Source organism: Eulemur rufifrons, chromosome 2, assembly GCF_041146395.1.
Source record: "Eulemur rufifrons isolate Redbay chromosome 2, OSU_ERuf_1, whole genome shotgun sequence".
NCBI lineage: Eukaryota > Metazoa > Chordata > Mammalia > Primates > Lemuridae > Eulemur > Eulemur rufifrons.
Window position 1 is genome coordinate 100,859,715 of NC_090984.1, and position 22,674 is coordinate 100,882,388.

Below are 22,674 nucleotides of genomic sequence, written 5' to 3' on the forward strand. Positions count from 1 at the left end.
ACTGTTGTCTATGTAAGTGGTGTCACTTGGAACTCAGTTCCACAGAATACAAAGTGAAGGATGCCTTGAGATTGCATATCCCTGAGTCTACACCTTGCAAGAATTGCAATGCTAACTTTCGGGTGTGGAATCGAGGTGCTAATAGAGTTGGTGTGAGGACCAGAGAAGATCCCATGTAAAGCATGTAAAGGGGCTAGGACAATGTAGGCACACAGTAGGCATGGCCTTATTGTGGGATAAGGAGGGAGCCCTTGGAGTGAATGGCTCACCTCTCCCAGACACCTCCTGCTCTGTGAGATGCCCTACCTAATTCCAGCTCTCACATGGACAAGAACAGAGGGGGCGGAGATGCACCTCACAACAGCCCTGTTAGCAAGGCCTGGTTTCCACATGCTGCAGGGTCTCCTCTTACTTATCAGTCTTGCCCCATGGCAGCCACAGAGGGTACCAGACACCGTGGCAGTAGGCTGGGCATGGCTAGGGGGGTTCCCTCCCTTTGGGGGTTTGCAGTGACTGGCCAAGAAATCCTGAATGGAATCTCTTCCTGGCCTGGTTTTCCAAGCTCTGCCCAAAGCAACTGACTCCATCCTTATCTCCCCTATAGGGTGCCTTTGATTCAAGGAACATTTATTAAAGACCTACTGTATGCTAGGCACAGTGGAGAGGGGAGCCCTAAGAAAAGTTAGCTGAAGTGGTGGAGTGCAGGGACTTAGGGGCTCATGGTGTGTGTGTGTGTGTGTGTGTGTGTGTGAGAGAGAGAGAGATCACCCTTGCTAATGACACTCCAGCCCAAGGGGGCCGTGCCCTCCTCTGAGTCCTCAAGCAGGAATGCTGTGGGAAACCAGTGGCTCCATGCCATCTTTGCAATTCAGGCTTTGCTCTTCTATCCAGGTGACAAAGGTCCCACCCTGCCTGAAGCAACGTTTCCTGCTGCCTCTTCCCGATTTTCAACAGGCACCGCTGGCCACGCTTCTGCAGCTCCCAGTGCAGGGGTGGGTCAGAGGGGTCCCGTCAAGAGGCAGCTCACCTTCTAATTGCCTCTCAGCCCCTCCTCCCCCTCGCCCTCCCACCAACAATCGCGGCCTCTCCATTCTGTTTGCTCAATGAACTCTGAAGTACAGCAGGCCCCTTGCCTGGTCTGATTTACTGCCGGACCCCTCGCTCCTCGCTCAGAGCTAGTGGGTGCTCAATAGGTATTAGTTGAACGAATGGATGGAAGAATAAATAAAGTCCTTCCACGGAAGCTGGGCACACTTCATGCTTACTCTACGAAGATGTTCCCACTTCCATGGCTGTTCTCCAAAAGAAGTCATTGCTGTCTCTCCTCAGCAGCGACCTGTATCCCTTGACCCCTTGACCATTCACGGGGCCAACACTTGAGTAGCTCTTCTGAAGGAGGCACCATATCCTCTGCTGGGGAGATAAGCCCTGAGCCTCCCCCCACTCCCACATCTCCCTCTCCACACCCCAGCCCCATTGCCACCACATACTGCCCAAGGCACTTGCCCCTCCCCTGTTCTATCTTTTGAACGGGGGTCCCATATTTGGGCTTCTGTGACTCTGCCAACCTGTGTGGGAGTTGAGGGAAGGAGGAGGTCTCCCAGTCTCTAGCCTCTGCCCTTAGCCCATCCTGCCACCTCACCCCAGGGACCTGTCCTGGCCAAGCCAGGGACATGTCCCAGCCAGGATATACCGGAAGCCTAAGCCACTCTGCCTCCTGGAACAGCCCTGAACCTTGTTGTCTCACCTTGGCCCCTGGGGTCCCTGCCCGTGGGCATCCGGCAAAGCCCACCTGGTGCCCGCCCCAAGCGCCCTGGCCCCTCGGCGCTGCCTGCAGCGGGAGCTGCCAGCTTTTTGGAATTCCTAATCGCTCCTGGCCCCGGTGATTGGCTGCTCAGCTCTGACCCCACTTGGGCTGCCGCCTGGTTGGATAAAAGGGGAATCTCCTTGGGGCTCCAGAGCATTAGACACCGGAGGGGGCACCTGGGACCAACTTCGCTAAGCGGGGAGCCCGGCGGGGGGGTTGGGGGGAGCTACAGACCTGCGGCCTCAGCCCCTCCAAAGAACCGGGAGATGACGGGGAAAGCGGGGGAAGCGCTGAGCAAGCCCAAGTCTGAGACAGTGGCCAAGAGTACCTCGGGGGGCGCCCCGGCCAGGTGCACCGGGTTCGGCATCCAGGAGATCCTGGGCTTGAACAAGGAGCCCCCCAGCTCCCACCCGCGGGCTGCCCTCGACGGCCTCGCCCCTGGGCACTTGCTGGCGGCACGTTCGGTGCTCAGTCCCGCAGGAGTGGGCGGCATGGGGCTGCTGGGGCCCGGGGGGCTCCCCGGCTTCTACGCGCAGCCCACCTTCCTGGAAGTGCTGTCCGACCCGCAGAGCGTCCACTTGCAGCCACTGGGCAGAGCATCGGGGCCTCTGGACACCAGCCAGACGGCCAGCTCGGGTAGGTGAGGGCGAGACTGCGCGGCTGCCTGACTGGGGGTGAGAGCTGGGAGCCCGCGCCGTCGGCTCTCGCCTGCGGGACAAGGCCTCCTCCCTGCGGAAAAGTTCATGCCAGGCCGAGGGGTCGCAGACCGGGCCTGGGGCCGATGCGCCCGAGGCTGGGGACCAGGATGCTCCGGCGTCCGCCAGGTTTGGGCCCCAGCGTTTCCGGCTGCTGCGGAGTATTCTGGTCCCCGCATCTGGCCCACCTTAGCCACGGCGCCCCACTAGGGCCCCACTGGAAACGGGGTTTGGAGTGTCACAGCTGGTGTTGCAGGGTCTCCGGACGGGTTGGAGGACCCCAGCTCCGCTGTTGCACTGCGGCCCGGGCCTCTAGGAGGACCCGCGCTCCGGGAGCCCGAGGCTGTTCCGCTCGCTGGCGGCTTGGGAGGCGGGTGCCGGCTCCGGCCCCGGCCCCAGCCCAGGTGTCCAAAGTTGTCTTTTTTCTCCTTTCTTCATTCCAAAACACCGCATTGGTCAGGTGGGGTTTATTTTTGATCCCAAGAACTCGAACAACCTGGCCACCACGGCAGCCGAAGCGGCCGCCAACTGATCCCACGTAAGCGCCACAATATATCGGAGCCCGATGACTCGCGGGCTCGGGGACCCTGCATGACCTTCCCGCCCCCTCCTGGAGCCGCTTTCCTGACGGGGTGTCCCGGCCCACTCGGCCCTCCGGCTTTTGTTCGCCCTTGTCAATTCCCCCGATTTTTCGTTTCGTTTCGTTGTATTTGCAACGAAAAGTGGCGGGTCGCAGGCTCTCCAGCCTCGAGTGGGAGCGCATTGTGCGGGCACTGCTAAAGGGACGGTGCCTGAGCAGCCCCATCCCTTCCCGGAGCCCAGCTCCCCAGTGTCTGGGCTCCGCTCTTTGGGGCCAACTTTCCGGCCCCGGGCGCCGGGGCTGCAAGCGCAGAGCGGGGCGCAGGGCCGGGAGCGCAACCCAGGGGTCCCTGCACCCCCCTGAGGCTGCCTCGCTCTCCGCGGTCCCTGACGCAAGCGCGCCAGGGCCTTTGCCTCTCTTACAACGAAATCTGTTCAAAACCTCCGGATTTGGGCCCCGGCGTAGGAGAGGCCAGCCGGGGCTTAGGGATGGAGATGGCCACCGGGGGTTCTGGAGGGCTTCCCGGGGAGACAGAGCAGGGCCCCGCCGCTCCGGGAGGAGGTCAGGGGTGAGGCCCTCGCCCGTTTCAGGTGCCCCCCAGCGCGCTCTCCATTGTGTCACATGTTCCTCCACCCGCTTTTCAGATTCTGAAGATGTTTCCTCCAGTGATCGAAAAATGTCCAAATCGGCTTTAAACCAGACCAAGAAACGGAAGAAGCGGCGACACAGGTAAGGCTCCCCCGCAGCGCGTTCTGTTACCTCTCCTGCCCACCCGCCCGCCTGCCCTCCCCGGTTCTGGGCTTCGGTCACTCAAACCCTATTTTCGCCGACCCCAGAGCTGAGGTCCGAGGCCGCGCGAGGGCGAAGTGACCAGGCGTTTTTTGGAGCCATCTGCCCAGGCCCGCGCCGGGTGGCCGCGGGAAGCGGCACAGTTCGGGCTTTCTCCTCCCGCAGGAGAAAGGAAAGGCCCCAACCCGCGCCAAACCGGAGCTAGAGAGGGGCTGTCAGCCCCCAGAGCCCCGCGGCAGCACATCCGAGAGCCGCGCAGACCCTGCGGCGGGCAGATCCGCTCCGACCTCGCGCCAGAGCCGGTTCCTTGGCCCCTCTGTCCCCGTTCCTCTCCCGGTCCCTTCCTCTCTGCCAACTCCCTAGCTTCCTGCTCCCACGTTCCCAAGGCTTGGGCAGTCTCTGCGCCGATGGAACATCTTCTTTCGGCTGCTGTTTTTGTGATTCTGAGCGGGCCGGTTCCCTTCCGTGAGCCTCAGTTTCCTCGTCTGTAGAATGGTGGGGGTGTAGACTGGATGGTCCCACTAGCCCTCGCTGCTAGAGTGGGGTGCGCTGCATTGGGGTGCAGACTAAAGAGAGTTTTTAAAAACGTACGTCTTTAAATAGACATCACTCGCACGAAGTTAAAATCCAGTAGGTATAAAATCCAGTAGGTATATCCCGGAAAGTAATCCACCCTGGCCCCCGCCCCCGCCTCCAAGCCCTCCCTGCCTTCCGCGTCGGCACGTCTGCCACCGTTCCTAGTGTCAATCTGTGGGAAGGTTTTCAAGGAAATAAAAGAACGAGAACCAAAAATCGGCCTGCCTTTCTGCGAGTGCTGCTCCCGGGCGCTGCCCCGCGCTCACCCCGGGGGCTGTTTCTTCCCATGTCCCGCTCAGTCCCGACCCGGGCCGCGGCCGCAGGGTCTCGAGCTCCATCGGGACGTTTCCCCGCTGGGAACCCCGCCCCGCCACATCCTTTTCTCTCACCCCAGTTTGTTCTCGGCCTCTCTGCGCCCTCTCTTTCCTGCGCTTCGCTCCTCCTTGGCCCTCGGACACTCCACTGTCCACCCCATCTTTCAAAACGGCCGCTCCTGACCCCTCAGGCCCCAAAAGGTTTTGGCTCGAATGAAGGTGAACTTCAACTTGGTTGCTCAGGAATCTCGGCTCATTCCCTTCAGACAGCTGTTTGCTTTTGTTCCGTTTGTTTCCTTTTAAACGGGAACATTTTTTCCTAGTCCTGATCCTGGGTCCTTTTTTAAAAACCAAAACAAAAACCATTCAATCATCCGTTCAACGAATATTCATTAAAACATTTTTTGTGCACCCATCTCATGCTGGTCCCAGGCTGGGTGATCCTGTCAGCCTCTGCGAGCAGGGACAGGGACCCGTGGGAAAAGGGCAGGTTGGAAAGCGGCGGAACTCCTCCCGTGCTGGTGCGACAAGGGACGGAAGGGGTTCCCGAGCATGGAGAGCCCAGGAAAAAGCATCCCCAAACCCTGGGTGCAGGAGCGATGTTTCTGCATAAGGACATCTCGTTGTGTGGCACTTGGAGCTGAGTGACCCATCGCCCAAAGTCCATGTTTCAGGTCCCTGACCCCCTCAGGGACCTGCCACCCTCTTCACCAGGGAAAGCTTTGGGGGCCTTGGTGGGTTCCCAGGGGTGCAGAACAGCAGGGGGACAACACTGGGGTATTAGCTGCCCTGGATTTCTGTCTGTTTCTGGAGCATGAGGGGACCAGGTTGTTGGAGAGGAAAGCATGGCTGCTGCTGACCGGTGCAGTCCTTAATTAGTAAAAGGTGCATTTTCCTGAGCTTCTCTCATTTGGGGATTTGGGATAAGAGACCCCGAATCTGGTGATCAGAGATGGGCTTGTCTTTATCTCCCAGAAACAAACCAGGTTTAAAAGCACTTGCAGGTGAAGCAGCCATGGTGACAGAGTCTCAGAATTTGCTCTTCTCTTTACCGGGACAGCTTAGCTCGTCTTCAGACAGGTTACAACAGGAGCCTGAAGGTCTGGGGCTCTGTAGCAGCCAGGAACGGAGGTTGGCTCTCATTGTGGGGGAAGGGAACTCTCCCTGGAGAGCATGTGGCATCCACAGCGAACCAGCTCTGAGGCAGGAATTAGGGGAAGTTTGGAAGATTTGAGTTGTTGCTGTTTTCAGTAGGGGCTCTCCCAAGTACAGGCTGGCACTTGAGCGGTTCTAAATGACATATAATCAGCTCTCCTGTTTGGCTTTGGCCAGGCCACACCACCTATGTGCCTCAGTTTCCCTAGTTTTAAAAAGGATTTGCATTTTTTATTGTTTATTTTGACTCTTTGTTCATAGGCCCTTCAGCAGGTGAGAAATAGAAAGCAGGGGATCCTCAAAATTCTAAAGCATTAACTTTGTGTGTAGTAAGCCTTCCACATACCCCCCAAGAGAATAGGAGAAACGATTAAGAATCAAACCAGTCGTTTTCTATAAAAAGCACAATCTTTTTTCCTCACCCACCTCCTGCATCATCCCCCAAGATATTAACACCGACAAGGAATGTGTGGGGGTCAGATTTGTACTTTGTGGTTGTGTTGGGAGAGAGCAGAGCAGTGAAGGGTGCTGAACCTCTGTGCTGGTCCCGGGATCCAAATCCCAGGGGATAAGCAAGGCATGTAACAGTTTTACGAGTTCAGTTTGTGGAGACTGGACTATATTGCCAGTGGGCTTGTTGATGAGGGTGCACGATAAAGGTCTCCTGAAACCTGGTGACAGTAAGGTCTGAAAAGAGAAGAGTTTGTGTCTGTAAGTGGTTTATTCAGGAAAGGAGCATCTATGAATGTCCTAATATCAGAGGCAAAATTTTGCGTGTTAAAGGCATATGCATTTGCACATTTTCCTGGGGTGACAGAACAATGTAGCTTTTACCAGATTCTTAAAGCAGTTTATGACACAAAATAGGTCACCGTGAACTGCTCTGTGGGGGTAGGAGGCTCACTGGGTGGCCTGAGTGGGCCCCTCCCCAAGTGAGTGGCTGAGTCTGTATGTGGGAGGGTTGGAAGGTGGCCCTTGCCTCCTGAGCACAGGAGGGGACAGGGAAAGACTCCCGGGCAGCCCTAGGGAGCTGGTGTCAGAGGAAGGGCGGGGAGGAGGAGGGAGCGTGGAGGGGAGTTGAGGGAGCAAGAGATTCAGTTCTCAGCTATAGGAACCCTGAGGTCGAAGCTGCATTTGTCTCTCTGGGGAATCTTCAAACTTCAAGTGGAATTAAAACGTCCAACTCTAGTGTCTGTGAGAGGAGCCCAGCGAGCCGGTGTGGGTGGGGCCGGGGCATTTATCCATCTGCTGAGTTCCTCCGCTCTGTGCTTGGGAGGAGGAACAGGGGCTTTCTGCATTTTTAAAAATTCCCTTTCTAAAGCCCTTTCCCCCAGAGCACCTCCAGAAAGATTCCCAGTGAAATGTCACCGAAGGCTGAAAGAATGCCCACCTCACCACCGGAAGTGCAGTGTGGGCCCTCAGCCTTGAATGACGGAGAGTCCAGAGGGTTAAGCTGCGAATGTGTGTGTAGATATATGTGTGTGTGAGAGAGAGAGACAGAGAGTGAGAGAGTGTGTGTGTTTGTGGCAGATCGTGTGGAGCCAGCCTGGGCGGGGGTCTGTCCAGGAGCCGCAGGGGAGGGCCGCTCTGTTCTCTCTGGGACAGGCTCTTTCAGTGTCCTGGGTCCTGACTGTCCGGCCTTGCTGCCCTCAGGACAATCTTCACCTCCTACCAGCTCGAGGAGCTGGAGAAGGCTTTCAACGAGGCCCACTACCCAGACGTCTATGCCCGGGAGATGCTGGCCATGAAAACGGAGCTGCCGGAAGACAGGATACAGGTAACAGCCCCCTCTGTCCCATGCTTGCCCCTCTCTCAGGGACATCTGCCACGCCAGGGTCCCAGATACCCATGACCCCACCTCCCACGCCCTGCTATGGGCATGTGCTTGCCTGTGACCATGTCCTCACCGCGATCAGTTCGAGCAGTGCATTTAAGCTGACAGGTGCTTGTTGAACACCTACCGTGTGAGGTGGGCACTGTGTGGTGGGGGCGGGGACGGGGGGCGGGCCAGAGGCGTAGCAGGTGTGGCCTGGCTGTGGGACTCCTGAGGAGTGTGTCAGACAGACCCTGAGGGGCCTGGCGATGAGAGATGGAGTACTGAATGGGGCCTGGGTTCTGGGCAGGGTCTTTGTGGAGGCGGATGTCCCCTCAGTGCAGCTGAGGTAGCCCTAGGCCCCTGTGGGTGGCTGTGAAGGGGAAGGTGGCTTCTAGCCCTGATCCCAGTTGGCTTCCTTTCCCTCTACTCCCCTCCCCATGAGGAAGGGGTGCCGGCTCCCTTCCCCTCCCCTAGACTCATCTACCCCAGGCTCCTTCCACCCCTCACAGTCCAGCAGCTGCTGGCCTTGCCCTGAGCTCCTGCTCCTTTTCTTCTCCCTGTCTGGCCTAGTGCATGGCCCGGGACATGTGCCTGGTGTGCTCACTGAGCCCTCCTCCTCTCCTGGGCAGTTTTGGGGCACGTGCTCAGCTGTGGTGGGCACGGGGCCTCCTCTCAGCAGCAACAGGGCCTTCCCAAGTCCAGAGTCCCCTTGCTGGATCGGGGGCCATAGAGTCATTTCTCTGGGAGAAGATGGAGTCTGGTGGTTTTCTGGGCAGGGCCTCCCTGAGGTGGAGGGTGGGATGAGAGGAGCATTTCTAGAAGATTTGTAGTTGCCTTAGCTAGAGCTCAACCTTAAACGAAAGCTGCCCCCGCTCACCTGAGTGGTCCAGAGAGTAGTTCACAGGTGGGGCAGGGGAGTGCACGGGGCAGGTCCCCACCCCGAGACTGCTGTTCTGCCCCTCCTCTGCAAGGTGCCTCCCTCCAGGTGTGAGTGTGCCTGGGAGGTGGCCACAGCTCTAGAGAAGGAACCAAATGAGGTGCGTTGGTTGCTCTGTACTCTCACTGGAGGACCAGAAGATGGGAAATGAGGCTTTGAGCTGCTTTTCCAGAAGGGCCTTCCTCTCCCTTGGAAATCTATTTGGAATTTCAGCCAATGGCTTTAGACATTGACACTAACAATAAGCTCAATTATTCATAAGCAGATTATGTTTGGTGCATTACTCATGGTGGCCTGGACCCGTTACCCTCCACCCAATTGGATTCTAGTGGGGTGAGCTGGGTATTGATTCTGCATCGTGTGTGTGTGTGTGTGTGTGTGTGTGTGTGTGTGCAGGCCCAGTCCAACTGTGTGGCGGTAACCCCTGCCTACCCTTCATTAGCACAAAGTTGGCCAGGACAAGTGGCTGCGGTGGGAGGAGGGCTGACAAATTCTCGCTGTTGGCAGCCCCCCACTTGCACTATTGACCAGTAAGAAGGCACCGCTTGTTTCTTGCAGTGGGCTGTCCTAAAATCTGTTTGGCTCTAGGGGCGGGGGTGGGGTGGGGTGTTTGAAACCCGCTGAGCTCAGGATTTGTGGGAAGGCTCTCCCTGGGCTGTGACTGCATTGCTACAAATGCCCCAGCAGACGCAGGCTTGGCTTCCTTAAGTTGCCTGGAGGTTGTCTATAGGGTGGTGTCTGAAGCCACCAGAACCAGCACAAAGGAGCCAGGGGTGCAGAGTAAGGAGAGCTCATTGCCCTTGGGACCATCAGGATTGGCTCTGTAATTTGTACTTAGAGGAGAAATGAGGCAAGAGTCTCTCAAACCCTTTGAGCACCACATGGCTAAATGCCGCCCCCAGAAAGTGTTTATGAGTTGTTAAACAGTCTTGCCCCAAAGTGTTTAACAAAGTGGGTGTGATCTTGGTGTGTATCAGTAAAAAATCACAGCTATAATTTCCAGAGCAGTTTCCATGTGCCAAATAATTCTCCTAAATATGTGATGAGCACAGGAGAGGCAGGGGGGTGTAGTGGTTAGAGTCACTGACTCAGGAGCCAGCCTGCCTGGGTTCCTGGCTGGGCTTCCCCTCCCAGAAGCTCCTTGTCCTCATCTGTCCAATGACAATGACAGTGGCACCTGCCTCTCGTGCAGATGCAATTAGCCATATTTGTCCAGTGTTCAGGGCAGTGCCTGGCACGTGCCCCCTGCTCACTTGGTGTCAGCTCTGATCTCATTAAATCCTGGTGACAACCAGAGGGGTAGAGACCATGAGCTTCCTTTTAGAACCAAGGAAGCTGAGGCATCGCAGCTTGCCCCAGGCCACACAGCTAGAAAGTGGGGGACGTAAGACTCAAACCTGGGTCTGAACTAAAGCCCCCCCCCTTCACCGCCTGCCTCTTGGGTTTTAAGTCTTTATTTTGCCTTGAAGCTGGGAGAACAGAGGTGATTTGAAGTCAGTGGTAGGGGGATATATCACAACTTCTTTATAAAAATAATCAATATTTATTGAGTACCAGGCCACTATTATTTAAAAAAAACCAGACTCAGGCCGGGCGCGATGACTCACACCTGTAATCCTAGCATTCTGGGAGGCTGAGGCAAGAGGATCGCTTGAGGTCAGGAGTTCGAGACCAGCCTGAGCAAGAGCAAGACCCCGTCTCTACTAAAAATAGAAAGAAATTATATGGACAGCTAAAAATATATATATAGAAAAATAAGCCGGGCATGGTGGTGCATGCCTGTAGTCCCAGCTACTCGGGAGGCTGAGGCAGTAGGATTGCTTAAGCCCAGGAGTTTGAGGTTGCTGTGAGCTAGGCTGATGCCATGGCACTCTAGCCCAGGCAACAGAGTGAGACTCTGTCTCAAAAAAAAAAAACAAAAAACCAGACTCAGATATAACAAAATTATTTTTTGAATGGGCAAATTCATGTAAATGAGTTCAAAAGGGTGAAAAATGAGTCCCCCCCCGGCCCGCCCCACCAGCAGCCCTCCCTTGGTAACCAGCATCCTTTGTTTCCTTCCAGGGATAGTTTATGCACATTCAGCAAAGAGTCCTCAGAACAGCGTGAGTGAGCAGGGTTCTACAGTCCCATTGTACAGATGGGGAACCTGAGACACAGAGGCCAGAATTCAGACCTGAGTCCCTTTAGACTCCGGAGCCCTTGCTCCTCTACATTGCTACCTTCCTTGCCTTTTCCCCTCAACGTGTTGATCAGGTGGCGACAGTGCATCTAAAAACAGAAAGCTGCCATTCTAGAGCCAGGCCTGCCCCGACCCCACTTTGGGTCAGAGGACTTTGCGTGTGTGTTGTGGGCGAAGGAGGGGGAAGATGAGGACTCATTAGAGGCTCCAGGTCTGGAGTTAGATATTCTCAAGGTGGCATGAAAGCTTATTGGACTGGAAGTCAGGTACCCAGATCTTAGCTCTGGCTCTGCTGCCCACCGGCATGGCAGAGGCCAGGCCACTTCCCATCTCTGGGCCTCAACCTCCTCACCTGGAAAAGAAAGAGGTGGGGTCTCTCCCAGGGAGGGGCCTCTCAGGCTCGCCTCCCCTCAACAGCCCCAGGGCTGCCATTGGTGGAATGGGGGTGCAGGACAGGTGGACAGCTTGGACATGCATCCCTCCTGGGCCAACCTGAGTAAACCCCTGCACGTGTCTGAGGTCTACTGTCGAATGTCTAATGAGAACCCACCGCACAGACACGAAAAGTCAGGCACACCTACTTCTAATCTTTCCCTGCCAGCAAGCCACACTCTGAGTCCCTCAAATTACTCATTTATAAAATAATGATAATAGTTTTCCAAAATGCTAATTTTACAAGTGGTGTTATTACTGGCATTTATTCAGTACACTCACCAGTGTCCCAGGTACTAAGTGCTCTCCATGGTTCGTTTCATGTGATCCCTCACAACCAGATGAGTCAGGGGTCATTCCTGTACCTATATTCTGCACGAGGAAACTGAGGGGCTGAGCGGTGAAGTAAACAGTAAACCCAGGACTCAGCTACCACCGCACAGATCCCAGAGTAAACAGGAATGCCTCTCTCTACAAACTGTATGATGCAAAGGGCAGTGATGAGGTCCCAGTCCCAGGCACAGGGGACAGGGACGTTGTCCCCTGCCTTTGTGCTTTGTGGATAAGCACTTCCTCACTCTACATCTCCCTGGGTTGAGGATGGAGGCACACGGGGCAATGTTAGGGAAAGAAAAGATCCTGCGTCTCCACGTCAGACTCAGACACACAGTCCATTTTTTGTGTGTGTCTCCAAAAAAAAGTATGCTGGGATACAGCATTCTGGAAGCACTTGCCAGATGTCAGCCCCAGGGAAGAGGAAATGGGTTCACAGACTGACTGTATTTCCTCTGTGTGGTCACTTGTTACTAAAATTGTAAGGTCAGGCTATATATCCACTTATTTGTTTACGGTATTTTTTTTCTTTTCTTTCTTTCTTTTTTTTTTTTTTTTGAGACAGAGTCTCACTGTGTTGCCCAGGCTAGAGTGCCATGGCGCCAGCCTAGCTCACAGCAACCTCAAACTCCTGGGCTCGGGCAATCCTCCTGTCTCAGCCTCCCAAGTAGCTGGGACTACAGACAGGCGCCACCAGGTCTGGCTAATTTTTTCTGTATATATTTTTAGTTGTCCATATAATTTCTTTCTATTTTTTAGTAGAGACGGGGGTCTCTCTCTTGCTCAGGCTGGTCTCGAACTCCTGACCTCGAGCGATCCACCCACCTCAGCCTCCCAGAGTGCTAGGATTACAGGCGTGAGCCACCGCGCCCGGCTATGGTATTTTTTTCTGACAAACATACTTGTTATAAAAATGCAAACATTACAGAGCTATGGATGTGCAAAGTGGACAGAGGCTACATTTCACCCCAGTCTTAGCAGCTTCGTGGATGTCGAAGTGTGAGGTTTAGGTTCTCTGACTAGCGCTGTTCGACTTTGCCTCTTATAAAGTGGTCCCTGCCCAGGGGTAGGGAACAAAGTACTAAGGGGCTATAGACCAGAAGTAAAAAGACAGGTGCCTGGGTGGGAAAGGGTTTTTCAGTGTATCTCAGCTCAGGATGTTTATTAGAATCACCAGGGCAGATTTTTAAAATACCCATGCGGGGGCCCCCACACCCAGCAAGTCTGGGTTTAATTGGTTTAAAATTAAACACCTGCATGTTGGCATCTGTATGTTTTAAAATCTCTCCAGGTGATTCTGTGTGAAGTCAGAATAAATACACTGATTCGGAGGCTCAGGATAGGTGTTTCTGGTTTCTACGTGGGTTAATATGAGCGGCAGAAAGTGGAGTTTTGGGTGACAGGGGTGGGGTGAGGAACAAAATGACCTATTGGTGGGCAGGGAAGGATGCTGCCTGGGGCTGCCCGGAAATGTGGGCAGAGCTGCCCCCTAGTGGACATCAGAGGCTGCAGCAAGGCCCCGCTTCTCTGAGCCGCAAGCTGGGCTGGACCCGTGCGCTGAAATATGGTGTCAGAAGTGCTGAGTGGATGTGGAGTGTGAAGCCGTTAAATCACTCCAGCAATGAGCCCAAATTCATCAGCTTCCAGCTAGAGGAGAAGAAGGAGGCCGGGTGAACGTGATGGACGCTCACCCAGAGTATGGCCAACAGAGCCAGGCCTGAGGGCATGTGGCAAGCTTGGAGACCCGAATGTGCAAAGGGCATCTGTCATGCAAGATGTCTCTGTTAGGGGGACGATCCTGGAAGGAGTGCAGAGGGTCTCCTGCGAGCCCCTTGAGGGAAGGAGCCCTGGGCATGTTGTCTTCTGGGGATGGCAGGGTGAGAGCATGCAGGACAGGGACCAGGTAACAATGCAGACACAAGAGGAGGCATGGGGCACGGCCACCGCTGCTCACGCCAGCTACCTACACAGAGAAAGAGCTGACAGGGTCACCTGGCTTGCAAGCTGTGCACCCTGTGGTAGAGGAGCATCCATTTGGCAAGGGTTCCCTGGGTCCCATTCACCCGTGGAGGCACAGGCACCCTCTCTGCCAGCTGTGGAGCCACCTGCCAGATCCGCTGCTGACAGCCAGAGGCATCCATGCTCCCTGGGCTTTCTGAGTGTTGCAGAGGCTCCACCTCTCAGGGGAAATGTATCAAGAAATCCAGGCTCATTCCCAAGCTGAAAGATCCTGCCAACTCACCTTTGCCTGGGACTCCAAACCTGGTGACCTTCAATGTCACCTTGGGTCCCTTACGTACTTGGAGCCCTGAAGTGTAAGGCAGGGCACTGGTCCTGCCTGGGGCCTTGATGCAAGGTCTCGGAAGAGTTTGGGACCAGACTCCTATGTGAGAGACGCAGTCTCTTCTAGAAAGTGGGTAGTCAGGAGAGTGAGTAAGAGACAGACTGAAGGAATATTATGGGCTTGGCAGAACCAAGAGCCCAAGTAGAATCTCAAAGATGGGAGACAGCAGGATGTCATTTTATGTGAAAAGTGTCCCGGAGCAATTGCTGGAAAGCAAAGCCTTGTCTTGTTCCATATTCATCCACAGAATTCATCCAGCATCAGGCCAACATGTTTCAGCTCTTACTATGTGGCAGGCATTTCCCGCACACCGTCTAATTTTCACAACAAACCTGCAAGGAGGTGGCATCTCTGGGCAGGTGAGGAATGGGAAGCTCAGAAAGGTTAAGAAATGTCCCCATGGCCACAAAGGCAAGTAGAGGCAGAGCAGGGATCTCCAACCTGGGTCTTCTAGCTTCTGAGCCCCAGCCAACTCATGGACGTATGGGCACTGCGGGGGTGTCCCCCTGCATTGGCGCCTCGGGGGCTTGGAACATAGTGGGAATGTGGGGAGAGTTTCAGGGGCAGCTGCTTGGCACCCCAGATGGCTACAGGGGAAACTGGAGGCTACCTGTATTAAAGTATTCCAGCCTGAAGGTCAGTTCTGTCCTTTCCCCTCCTCCTGGAGTCGTTGATGTTATCATTATTTGCCAGTCTAGCCTTGCTAGTGGGCATATGGAGGAGGCCAGAGCAACAGGCAATGCCATTGATTAACCTGCCTTCTGCAGGCTCCCACCGACTTTCCTAACTAGCACTTACTGAGCACCTTCTGTATGTCAAGCAGTCACTTATTTGGGCACTCACTTATTCCATTTAATACTCCAAACAACCCTAGAAAGTTGGCATTCTTATTTTTTGTTTGAAGAGACTGAGACTGGGAGAAGTCAAGTAGCTTGCCCAAGATCACTCAGCAGTTTTTTTCAGAGCTAGGAATTCCATTTCAGGACTGGCTGACCTCAACGCTGCTTATACATTTTTAAGTTCTATGCACATGCAGGTTGTTTCCAGGAAGGGGCTAGAAAGGCAGATGTGAAGGGTGGTTAGGGTTAATTCTAATCCCTTGTCCACTTCCCTCCAAGGCACCCCTGCCACAGCGCCCCTGCCAACTGTCCTAAAAAGAAATTGTTTTGGCCGTCCAGGTTTCCTCCATAAATTGGAGTAGCATCTGGTCTTCACAGAGAGCCAGGCATTCCAGGAGCCCATAACTGAGGTCTGGATGACTTCTGGTTTGAGCGACCAGCTGGCACCAGCTCCCCTGGGAGAGTATCTGTGGGCAAAGTCTGATCTACAGACCAGTTATTCATTTGCCCAAATGAGGAGACCCAGGAAAATGGTTCTGTTTAGAGGCCCCAGAGATGATCTGAATCCCAAGTCTGACCCCCTACTTTAGTTCCTAAAGATGCTGTTTCCATCTGAGAGCCTGCCCCATCTCAAGCACGGATGCCCAGGACCTCCGGGGGAAGCCAGGGCAATGCACCTTTACCAGGTATCCACACTGGGGTGGCGGGGACACCTATGTCTTTGTATACTCCACAATGCCTTTTCCAGACTCTCTAAATTCAAACCTCAATGAAAACAGAAAGTTCTTTCATAAGTTTGGCATCAGACTCATTTGACAGCAAAAATTGGACTTGACCCTATGCAGTTTATCCATCCCTTGGTAGGAATATGTGCATATGCATTTTGCAGCAGAAATCCAAACTGATGGGTTTGACTATGAGGTGCTGCCACTGCAGGGCATTATGTAACATGTGGTGTATGCATCACGTACCTTTTCCAAAACATTCTCCAGTCCGGCCCCATTGGTTCCTGTTAAGGGGGTGTGGCCTTGTTTTGTAATGCACGGAATTCAAGCAGGATAGATCATCTCCTGACCAGGAAGCAGATGCCTTGCTTATATTCATAAAGAAAGCCTTCCCAACCCTCTGTGGTCAGACTCGGTGCCTGGAATTCCATCACCAGGTGTTTCATTCTTTGCTGCCCTGAGAGGTGGATAAAACCAGAAGTCACTTATACTTTTATGTGGATTAGTCCGTTTAGATCTTTCCTCCGTGGGAGAAAGCAGCTTGAGGCAAGTGAGTCCTTGTAGACGGCAACCAATTGCTAAGGAGAGGGAGATGGGACAGGACTGAGGTCCCAGACAGAGCGCAGGCCCTGGGCAGGGCAGACATCCTGCAGGACAGGCAGGCAGTGGAGCCAGGGTAGAACGCAGGAGTTGCTCACCGCTCTCCCTTTCTCAGTGCAGGAAGGGCAACCGTCTGGTGGCCTTCAGATGAGCTAAACCCTTTGCCTGGCAGGGGTCACCCAGGGCGGTCAGGTCCGGACCAGGCGGAGGCCTTGCACCTGTGCTTCCCAGTCCCCTCGTTCTGAGCAGGAACTGCAGGTGCCAAACCCGGGGGTGGCAATGATGCTGCCCGCGTGGAGGCGGCGCCACCCCGGGTAGGAGAGGCTCAGGGCATCTTTGAGTGCGTGTCGCTCCCATTTTTAGAGGCTCCTAGTTATTCACAAATGAAGAAATGCCAAAAACAGGTTACACATGTTTGGGTCAACTTAAAGGTGTACGTGGACGGGGAGGTCCTTCCGCACCCGGCACCATCTCTGCCGCCCAGGGGCCATTTGGGGCCGGGGGATGCGAGGCGGGCGGGCCGGAGCGCCCCCTGGCGGGTGTGGCCGGTCGCGCTCCGCCGCAGACTCCGGGCTGCGGCGGGCCGCCGGGCGCTCACGCCGCCACCTGGCGGCAGCGGCGGGAACCGCAGGGGCGCGCGGACCCGAGGCGCCGCCGGCCCCAGCCCCACGCTCCCGAGGCAGCAAAGGGTTAAGTTGTCAGCGGCGCGATGTTAAACAGGTGTCAAAGGCGCCCCATATATCTGCAGATTGAAATCAAATTCTTTGCCGTATAAAAAGATAAATTACCCAGGCGCTGCCGCGCGTCCCACTCATCACGCCAGCGCCAGACGGCAAGCAATTTTTTTTTTTAATGTGCTAACGACCTAATCAAGCAATCAAGTCGGAGAAGATTGCAGAGTGACCGGGGCAGCCATCTGCCGGCGAGCCCCGCATTCATTTCCGCGCCCCTGCGCGGGGCGGGACCGGGAGGGAGCTGCCGGGGGAAAGGGGGGAAAAAATCCTAAACAAATTAACACCCAATTTTCCCCGTCTAATTAGTTAAATGAGAAGTGTTTGGGGTCCCCCGGGGAGCGGGAGCGGCTGCGGCGCGGCGAGCGCGGCCTCCCCAGCATTAATTAGCGCGGGTCAATGCCGCGGCTCCCGGGAGAGCGGCCGCTTTAATTTCCCGTGATATTTCAGTGCCTGAGGCCCATCGATTCAAACTGAAATTAACTTATTTTTCAATCAGCCCAGGGCTGCCCCTGGGGGTGACTCTTCTTTTGCCGCCTCCTGAATAGAGCGGGAGCAATTTTTCATCAGAAGCTGATACCTCGGCCGCGGGGGAGGGGCGCGGCGGGGGAGGGGCGCAGCGGGGGGGGGGGCGGATGGGGGAGGGGCGCGGCGGGGGGGGGGCGGATGGGGGTCGCGGGTGGCGAGGGAACCGCGGGGAAGTGGATGCGTTTCCCGGAGCCCTCCCCCCCCCCGCCCCTCCTTCCCTGGGTGCCTCGGGCGACTCCCGCCCCGGGGGTCCGGGCCCCGGAGCTGTGGGGACTAAGAAGGCAGGGCCGGGCCTGGGGTCTTTCTAGCGCCACCAGTTTCCCGCGGGCCTCTCGGCTCCTGGAAGACCAAGTAGGCGAAGCCCTTGGCTCTGTCAGCTGCTGGAGTCTCGGGAAAACTGCTTTGGGAGACCGAGAAATCCTAGGGATTCTGGGATCTCCTTCAAGCGTGGGGAGAGTGCTGTGGACACCCCCAGGGGACCCTGCTCTCGCTCAGACCCTGCCCAGCCAGCTCCGGAGCAGAGGAGCATTCCCCAGCTCCTTCCCCACCACACTCCCACTTGCGCCTCGGCCCTGCGGAATGCGTCTTCATCCCCTGACTGAGGGATGGCTGCCCAGCTCCCCAGATGTCATCCAGTTAGGCCCAGAACTGGGGACAGCGAGTACCTGGGGGTCAAATTAGGCAGGCAGGGCTCAGCCAGGACAGGTCAGAGGAGGGAGGCAGACCCTGGCCTCCTGGGGGTGTCTGCTCCCTACTTCCTGGCACTTGGATGAAATGCCCTTTGCTCCCTGAGCTCACACTCACCTGCAGCTTCCTGGACTATTCTGGCTCTGGGCTTCAGGCAGAGAGGGAGCCCTGAGCCAGAGACGCTGCTAGTCCAGTCCTGGGAAAGGTATTTGTCCTTCTGCAAATCAGGAAAGAGATTCTGTTTATACGCTGGAGGTGTAAGCATGTGCAAGACAGCTGCCAGGGGCCGGTCAGGCTTCTCAGATGCAAACTGAAAACTACCCTGGGTCCTGCCCACCTGCAAGACCCTGTCCAGGAGGTGGCCCTATCCCATGTCCCTAGAACTACTTTGAATTTAAATAAATAAATAAATAAATAAAAAGGACCCATTTTGCCCATCTCACAGAACTGATTTCCTCCATCTGAACAGCCCCTGAGCTTGGAGGCAGCCCGGGGCACACCGCGGGTGGGTACAAGCAGCTAAGGGTGTCCACTGGAGAAGGCTTAACTCCAGGCAGACACCGGGTGAGGGCCTTGGGCTCCATGCCTCTCAGAGCAGGGCCCTGACTTGTCCTCTGTGCTTGCAGGTTTGGTTCCAGAACCGCAGAGCCAAGTGGAGGAAGCGGGAGAAGTGCTGGGGCCGGAGCAGCGTCATGGCGGAGTACGGGCTCTACGGGGCCATGGTGCGGCACTCCATCCCCCTGCCCGAGTCCATCCTCAAGTCTGCCAAGGACGGCATCATGGACTCCTGTGCCCCGTGGCTACTGGGTAAGAGCCCGCACCCTCCTTGGGGCCCTGCCCCTGCGGTGAGGAGAGCGGGCTCCCTGGACGAGGGGACAGAGCCCTGGGGCAGGGAGAGAGGCACCTCAGTCTACCTTGGGGGACTCAAGGCAGGTGGGCCTGGGGCAGGGTGTCCGTCCCTTGTACCTACCAGTGGGTGCCAGGGACTCTTGTCCTGGACGAGTCTCTATCTGTGGGTTCTGTGAGGAGGTGTGACTGTTGCCCTGGGGTCTGTACTCCTCCCTCCCTTGGCCAGAGGTGGGCTTATAGTGACTGGAACAGTCCCCTTGCGGGTTGAGGGGACCCCTGGTCCCTTTGGCCACCATTTTGGCTTTGCCCAAAGGGCTTCTTTCCCCCAGTTGCTCCAACTGCTATCTTCCCCACCTGCCATCTGGGCCCAGGTCTGGTAACAGCACCAGCTTATCTTGGGGCTCTAAGATCTGGAATCCCCGGAGGGAGGGACGGGGGAGCAAGTGCTGTGGCCTGGAAGGGACAAAACAGGTGGCCCAGGGCCCAGGTGCCCAGGGGGTTGGCGTGGAGAAGTCCTCCGAGGGCCTGGTTCCCAGCTGCGGTTCTGCAGCCCTGCCCCCAGCCACTGTCCCATCCCCTAACCCCAGCCCAGCCCTGGGACTCGCGCGACTGCGGCGTGGGAAGTAAGGCTTTCTGCTCGTCCTTAATTCTGGCCTCTCTCTATCTTTGCTGTTTTCAGTTCAAGATGGCTTTCCCAGGCGCTTTTCTAAACCCGAATACCAACAATTCTTTTTAGGGATGCACAAAAAGTCGCTGGAGGCGGCAGCCGAGTCGGGGAGGAAGCCCGAGGTGGAACGTCAGGCCCTGCCCAAGCTCGACAAGATGGAGCCGGAGGAGCGGGGCCCCGACCCCCAGGCGGCCATCTCCCAGGAGGAACTGAGGGAGAACAGCATCGCAGCGCTCCGAGCCAAAGCTCAGGAGCACAGCACCAAAGTGCTGGGGACTGTGTCTGGGCCGGACAGCCTGGCCCGGGATGCTGAGAAGCCAGAGGAGGAGGCCATGGATGAAGACAGGCCGGCGGAGAGGCCGAGTCCGCCACAGCTTGAGGACATGGCTTAGGTCAAGGGCGTGGAGACGCCGGAGCCCCCAAACTCTGCTCTCCTCCTGGCCTATGGTGCTGGGAGGTGCTCTCTGGGGCAGGGCCCCCGCCTGGCCTCTGCCCTCCTCCCCTCCCCCCACAGGCCCCTTCACCTAGTGTCTGCGGGCACAGCTCAGCTCTGGCCGTGGCTTGGATCATGCTGAGACATCCCCGACCCAGTCTGGATCTCTCCAGCCTCTGCCTCCTCATCCCAGCATCCCTGCCTCAGACGCCTTCTTGCTGCCCCAGACCAGCCTCTCGAGCCCCTTTCGCTCAATCCCCTGGCACCTCCCGCTCTTCATGGCCACCCTGTCCTCTCTGTCCTCTTGCTCTAAAGAGCCCCCCTTCCTGGCTCTACATCCCTTGTGGGTTCTGCTCCGCCCATGCCCGAAGCCGCTGCTGTGCTGGCATTGCTCATTGCCTGCCACAGCCGTGACACCGACCCCTGCACTGTAGCTCCAGCGGCCCGGGCGCCCCAGTCCTCCACAAATCTGCCTCAGCCTGTTCCTTCCCGCGGGCCTGGGCCTGGGCTTCTGCTGTGTGACAGTACCACCCTGCAGGCCCAGGCACAACCTCTGCCACCTCTGCTCCCCCATCAGTGGGGTCCAGATTCCAGACTAAACTGGGAAGTGTCAGCCTGGGCCCCTTAGCCGCCCTCAGTCTTATGCCCTGCCAGTGGTCACCCTCAGGAACCCTCCCCCTCCACACCCAGCCTGCCCCACCGGTTCCTCCCAGGTGGGAGGTGATAACACAGCATGTGGTGATGTACAGTACCTGTAGTGAGTCCAAGTCCTGTGCCCTGCAGTGAGGGGGCACCTGTCGCAGATGCTGCGGCTCACTGCCCTGTGGGGGCGTCCAAACCCGCTGCCAGGGCCCTGTGTTCTGCAGCATCCTGCCTCTCCCAGTATGCTACCCGTGACCTTGACTTGCTGTGTAAAGATCCTCCTCTCCCAGAGCCCCTTGCAAACTTTTGGTTCGCATGTGCCCTGCCTTGAAGCAACCCAGTCCAGCTGTTAAATGACACCTGGGAAGCCACAGTCCTCAACTTGATCCAGAGAGGTCAAGCCTGGGGGTGGGCCAGGGGCTGTACACATCCGTCGAGGGCTGGCCGCAAGAAGAGTGGGGAAAGGCAGCCAGGAGGGCAGGTGGGAGGCTACGGTTAAGCCCACACTAAGCTGCAGGCGCACACACCTCACGCCAGGTGTGTGCTGGGAAGCACGTCCCGTAGAATAAGACAGACACAATAACCACAATGCGCTAAGGGCCAGGCAGCTTCTTTCTGCCTGCTGGTGGGTGGACCTGTCAGTTCTGCAGCTGTCCTTTCCACCCTAGCCGTTGCCATTCCCATCAGTAATGGGGGCACATAGCCTACTTGAGCCGGCGGGACCCAGATTCCCAGGCCAGGCACACAATCCCCCCACCCCTGTGACATTTCCTTCTACCATGCCACCCACCTTTGCAGGGAATACCTCGCCAGAGAAGGGCCCGAGACAGTGAGCTGCGATTTTAATTCTGTATCAAAAGTTGATTTCTTCTCCATTCTGTTCATGAAACTCCCTCCCTAGTTCTTGTCTTTGTTTCCTGTTGGTTTAAAGTGTTAGACTGTAGCCCCTGGTGTGTAAATAATGTACATAGAGTAAGAAAGAAACTTGATATTGAGGTGTTTGAAATACGGAACTGTAATAACTTCTAGGTATCTAAACCTGTGATTTCTGTGCCATTTTCTGTAAAGATACAAGTAAGAATAAAATTGACGCAAAGTAGCAGGGGAGGACTCCACGGGTCTGGTGTGGGTGGGATGGTTTGTGGATGTGTCAATAGGTGACATGAAAAGTAAACCCACAAATTGATTTTTAGGTGAAAATTACTGGGTTCCTTTTTCATAATTTTTTGAAATGTAGAGACACAAGTGGCCTGCATCTCTCCACTGAGCTGACACCACCCTTGGACGACTTTTGTCACTGTGATATGGGATCCTCTTCCCTATCAGACACAACTTACATATCCCAGTGTGGAGCCCCTATGTTATTACCTGTAACTCCCTCCTCCCTGCACAATTACATTTTCCTTTCTCCCTGGTGCTTGCTTATAATCAGCCCTGTTTCCTTCATACCTCTGGTGAAGCCCACAGCTCACCTTGGCCCCCAAGGGCGCTGACACCCTTCCTTTCGTGTACACCTGTGCGCTTGCATGACAATGAATGGAAAGGGTAGCGGTATCCGGGACTGAGAGTCAGACAGATGATGCTAAATCCCTGTCAAAGAGCAGAGGAGTGAACAAGAGAAACAGCTCAAGAAAGACCTCATGAAATTGTGAGCAGACAGCCGGGACTCACGGACTTGATGATGTGTTGGATGGAATTACAAGATGAGAGCGTGGAATGAGCAGACTAGATAGGTTGTATTTGAGCTTCTGGCTCAAGGAATCTCATACGATTGTTTCAGATTGGCTCAGATGTGAAGTCCCTTGTGGATGAGGCTTCTGGTATCCCATCGTCAAAGGAGAATGACAGGAGGGTGGCAGCCCTTGCACTCCGGATTGGACCCAGATGGGCTCCTCCCAGACCTGAGCCTGCGGGGCACACCTGGGAAATCTCTGGCTCCAGAGCCTGGCTTCAAGTCCTGCCACATGGGCTGCTCCCCTGTAGGCCTCATCCTTGGTCCAGAATGCCCTTCCC

The 22,674-nt window shown here is 55.9% G+C and overlaps 1 protein-coding gene across 1 annotated transcript; it reads left to right on the plus strand.

Annotated features, from left to right (window-relative positions):
- The first annotated feature begins 2,073 nt into the window (after positions 1 to 2,073).
- Positions 2,074 to 19,978, plus strand: VSX2 (visual system homeobox 2). The gene is made up of 5 exons (XM_069465112.1): positions 2,074 to 2,443; positions 3,727 to 3,811; positions 7,570 to 7,693; positions 18,697 to 18,877; positions 19,656 to 19,978. Exons 1-5 carry the CDS (start codon positions 2,074 to 2,076, stop codon positions 19,976 to 19,978), a joined length of 1,083 nt encoding a protein of 360 aa, XP_069321213.1.
- Positions 19,979 to 22,674: the final 2,696 nt, after the last annotated feature.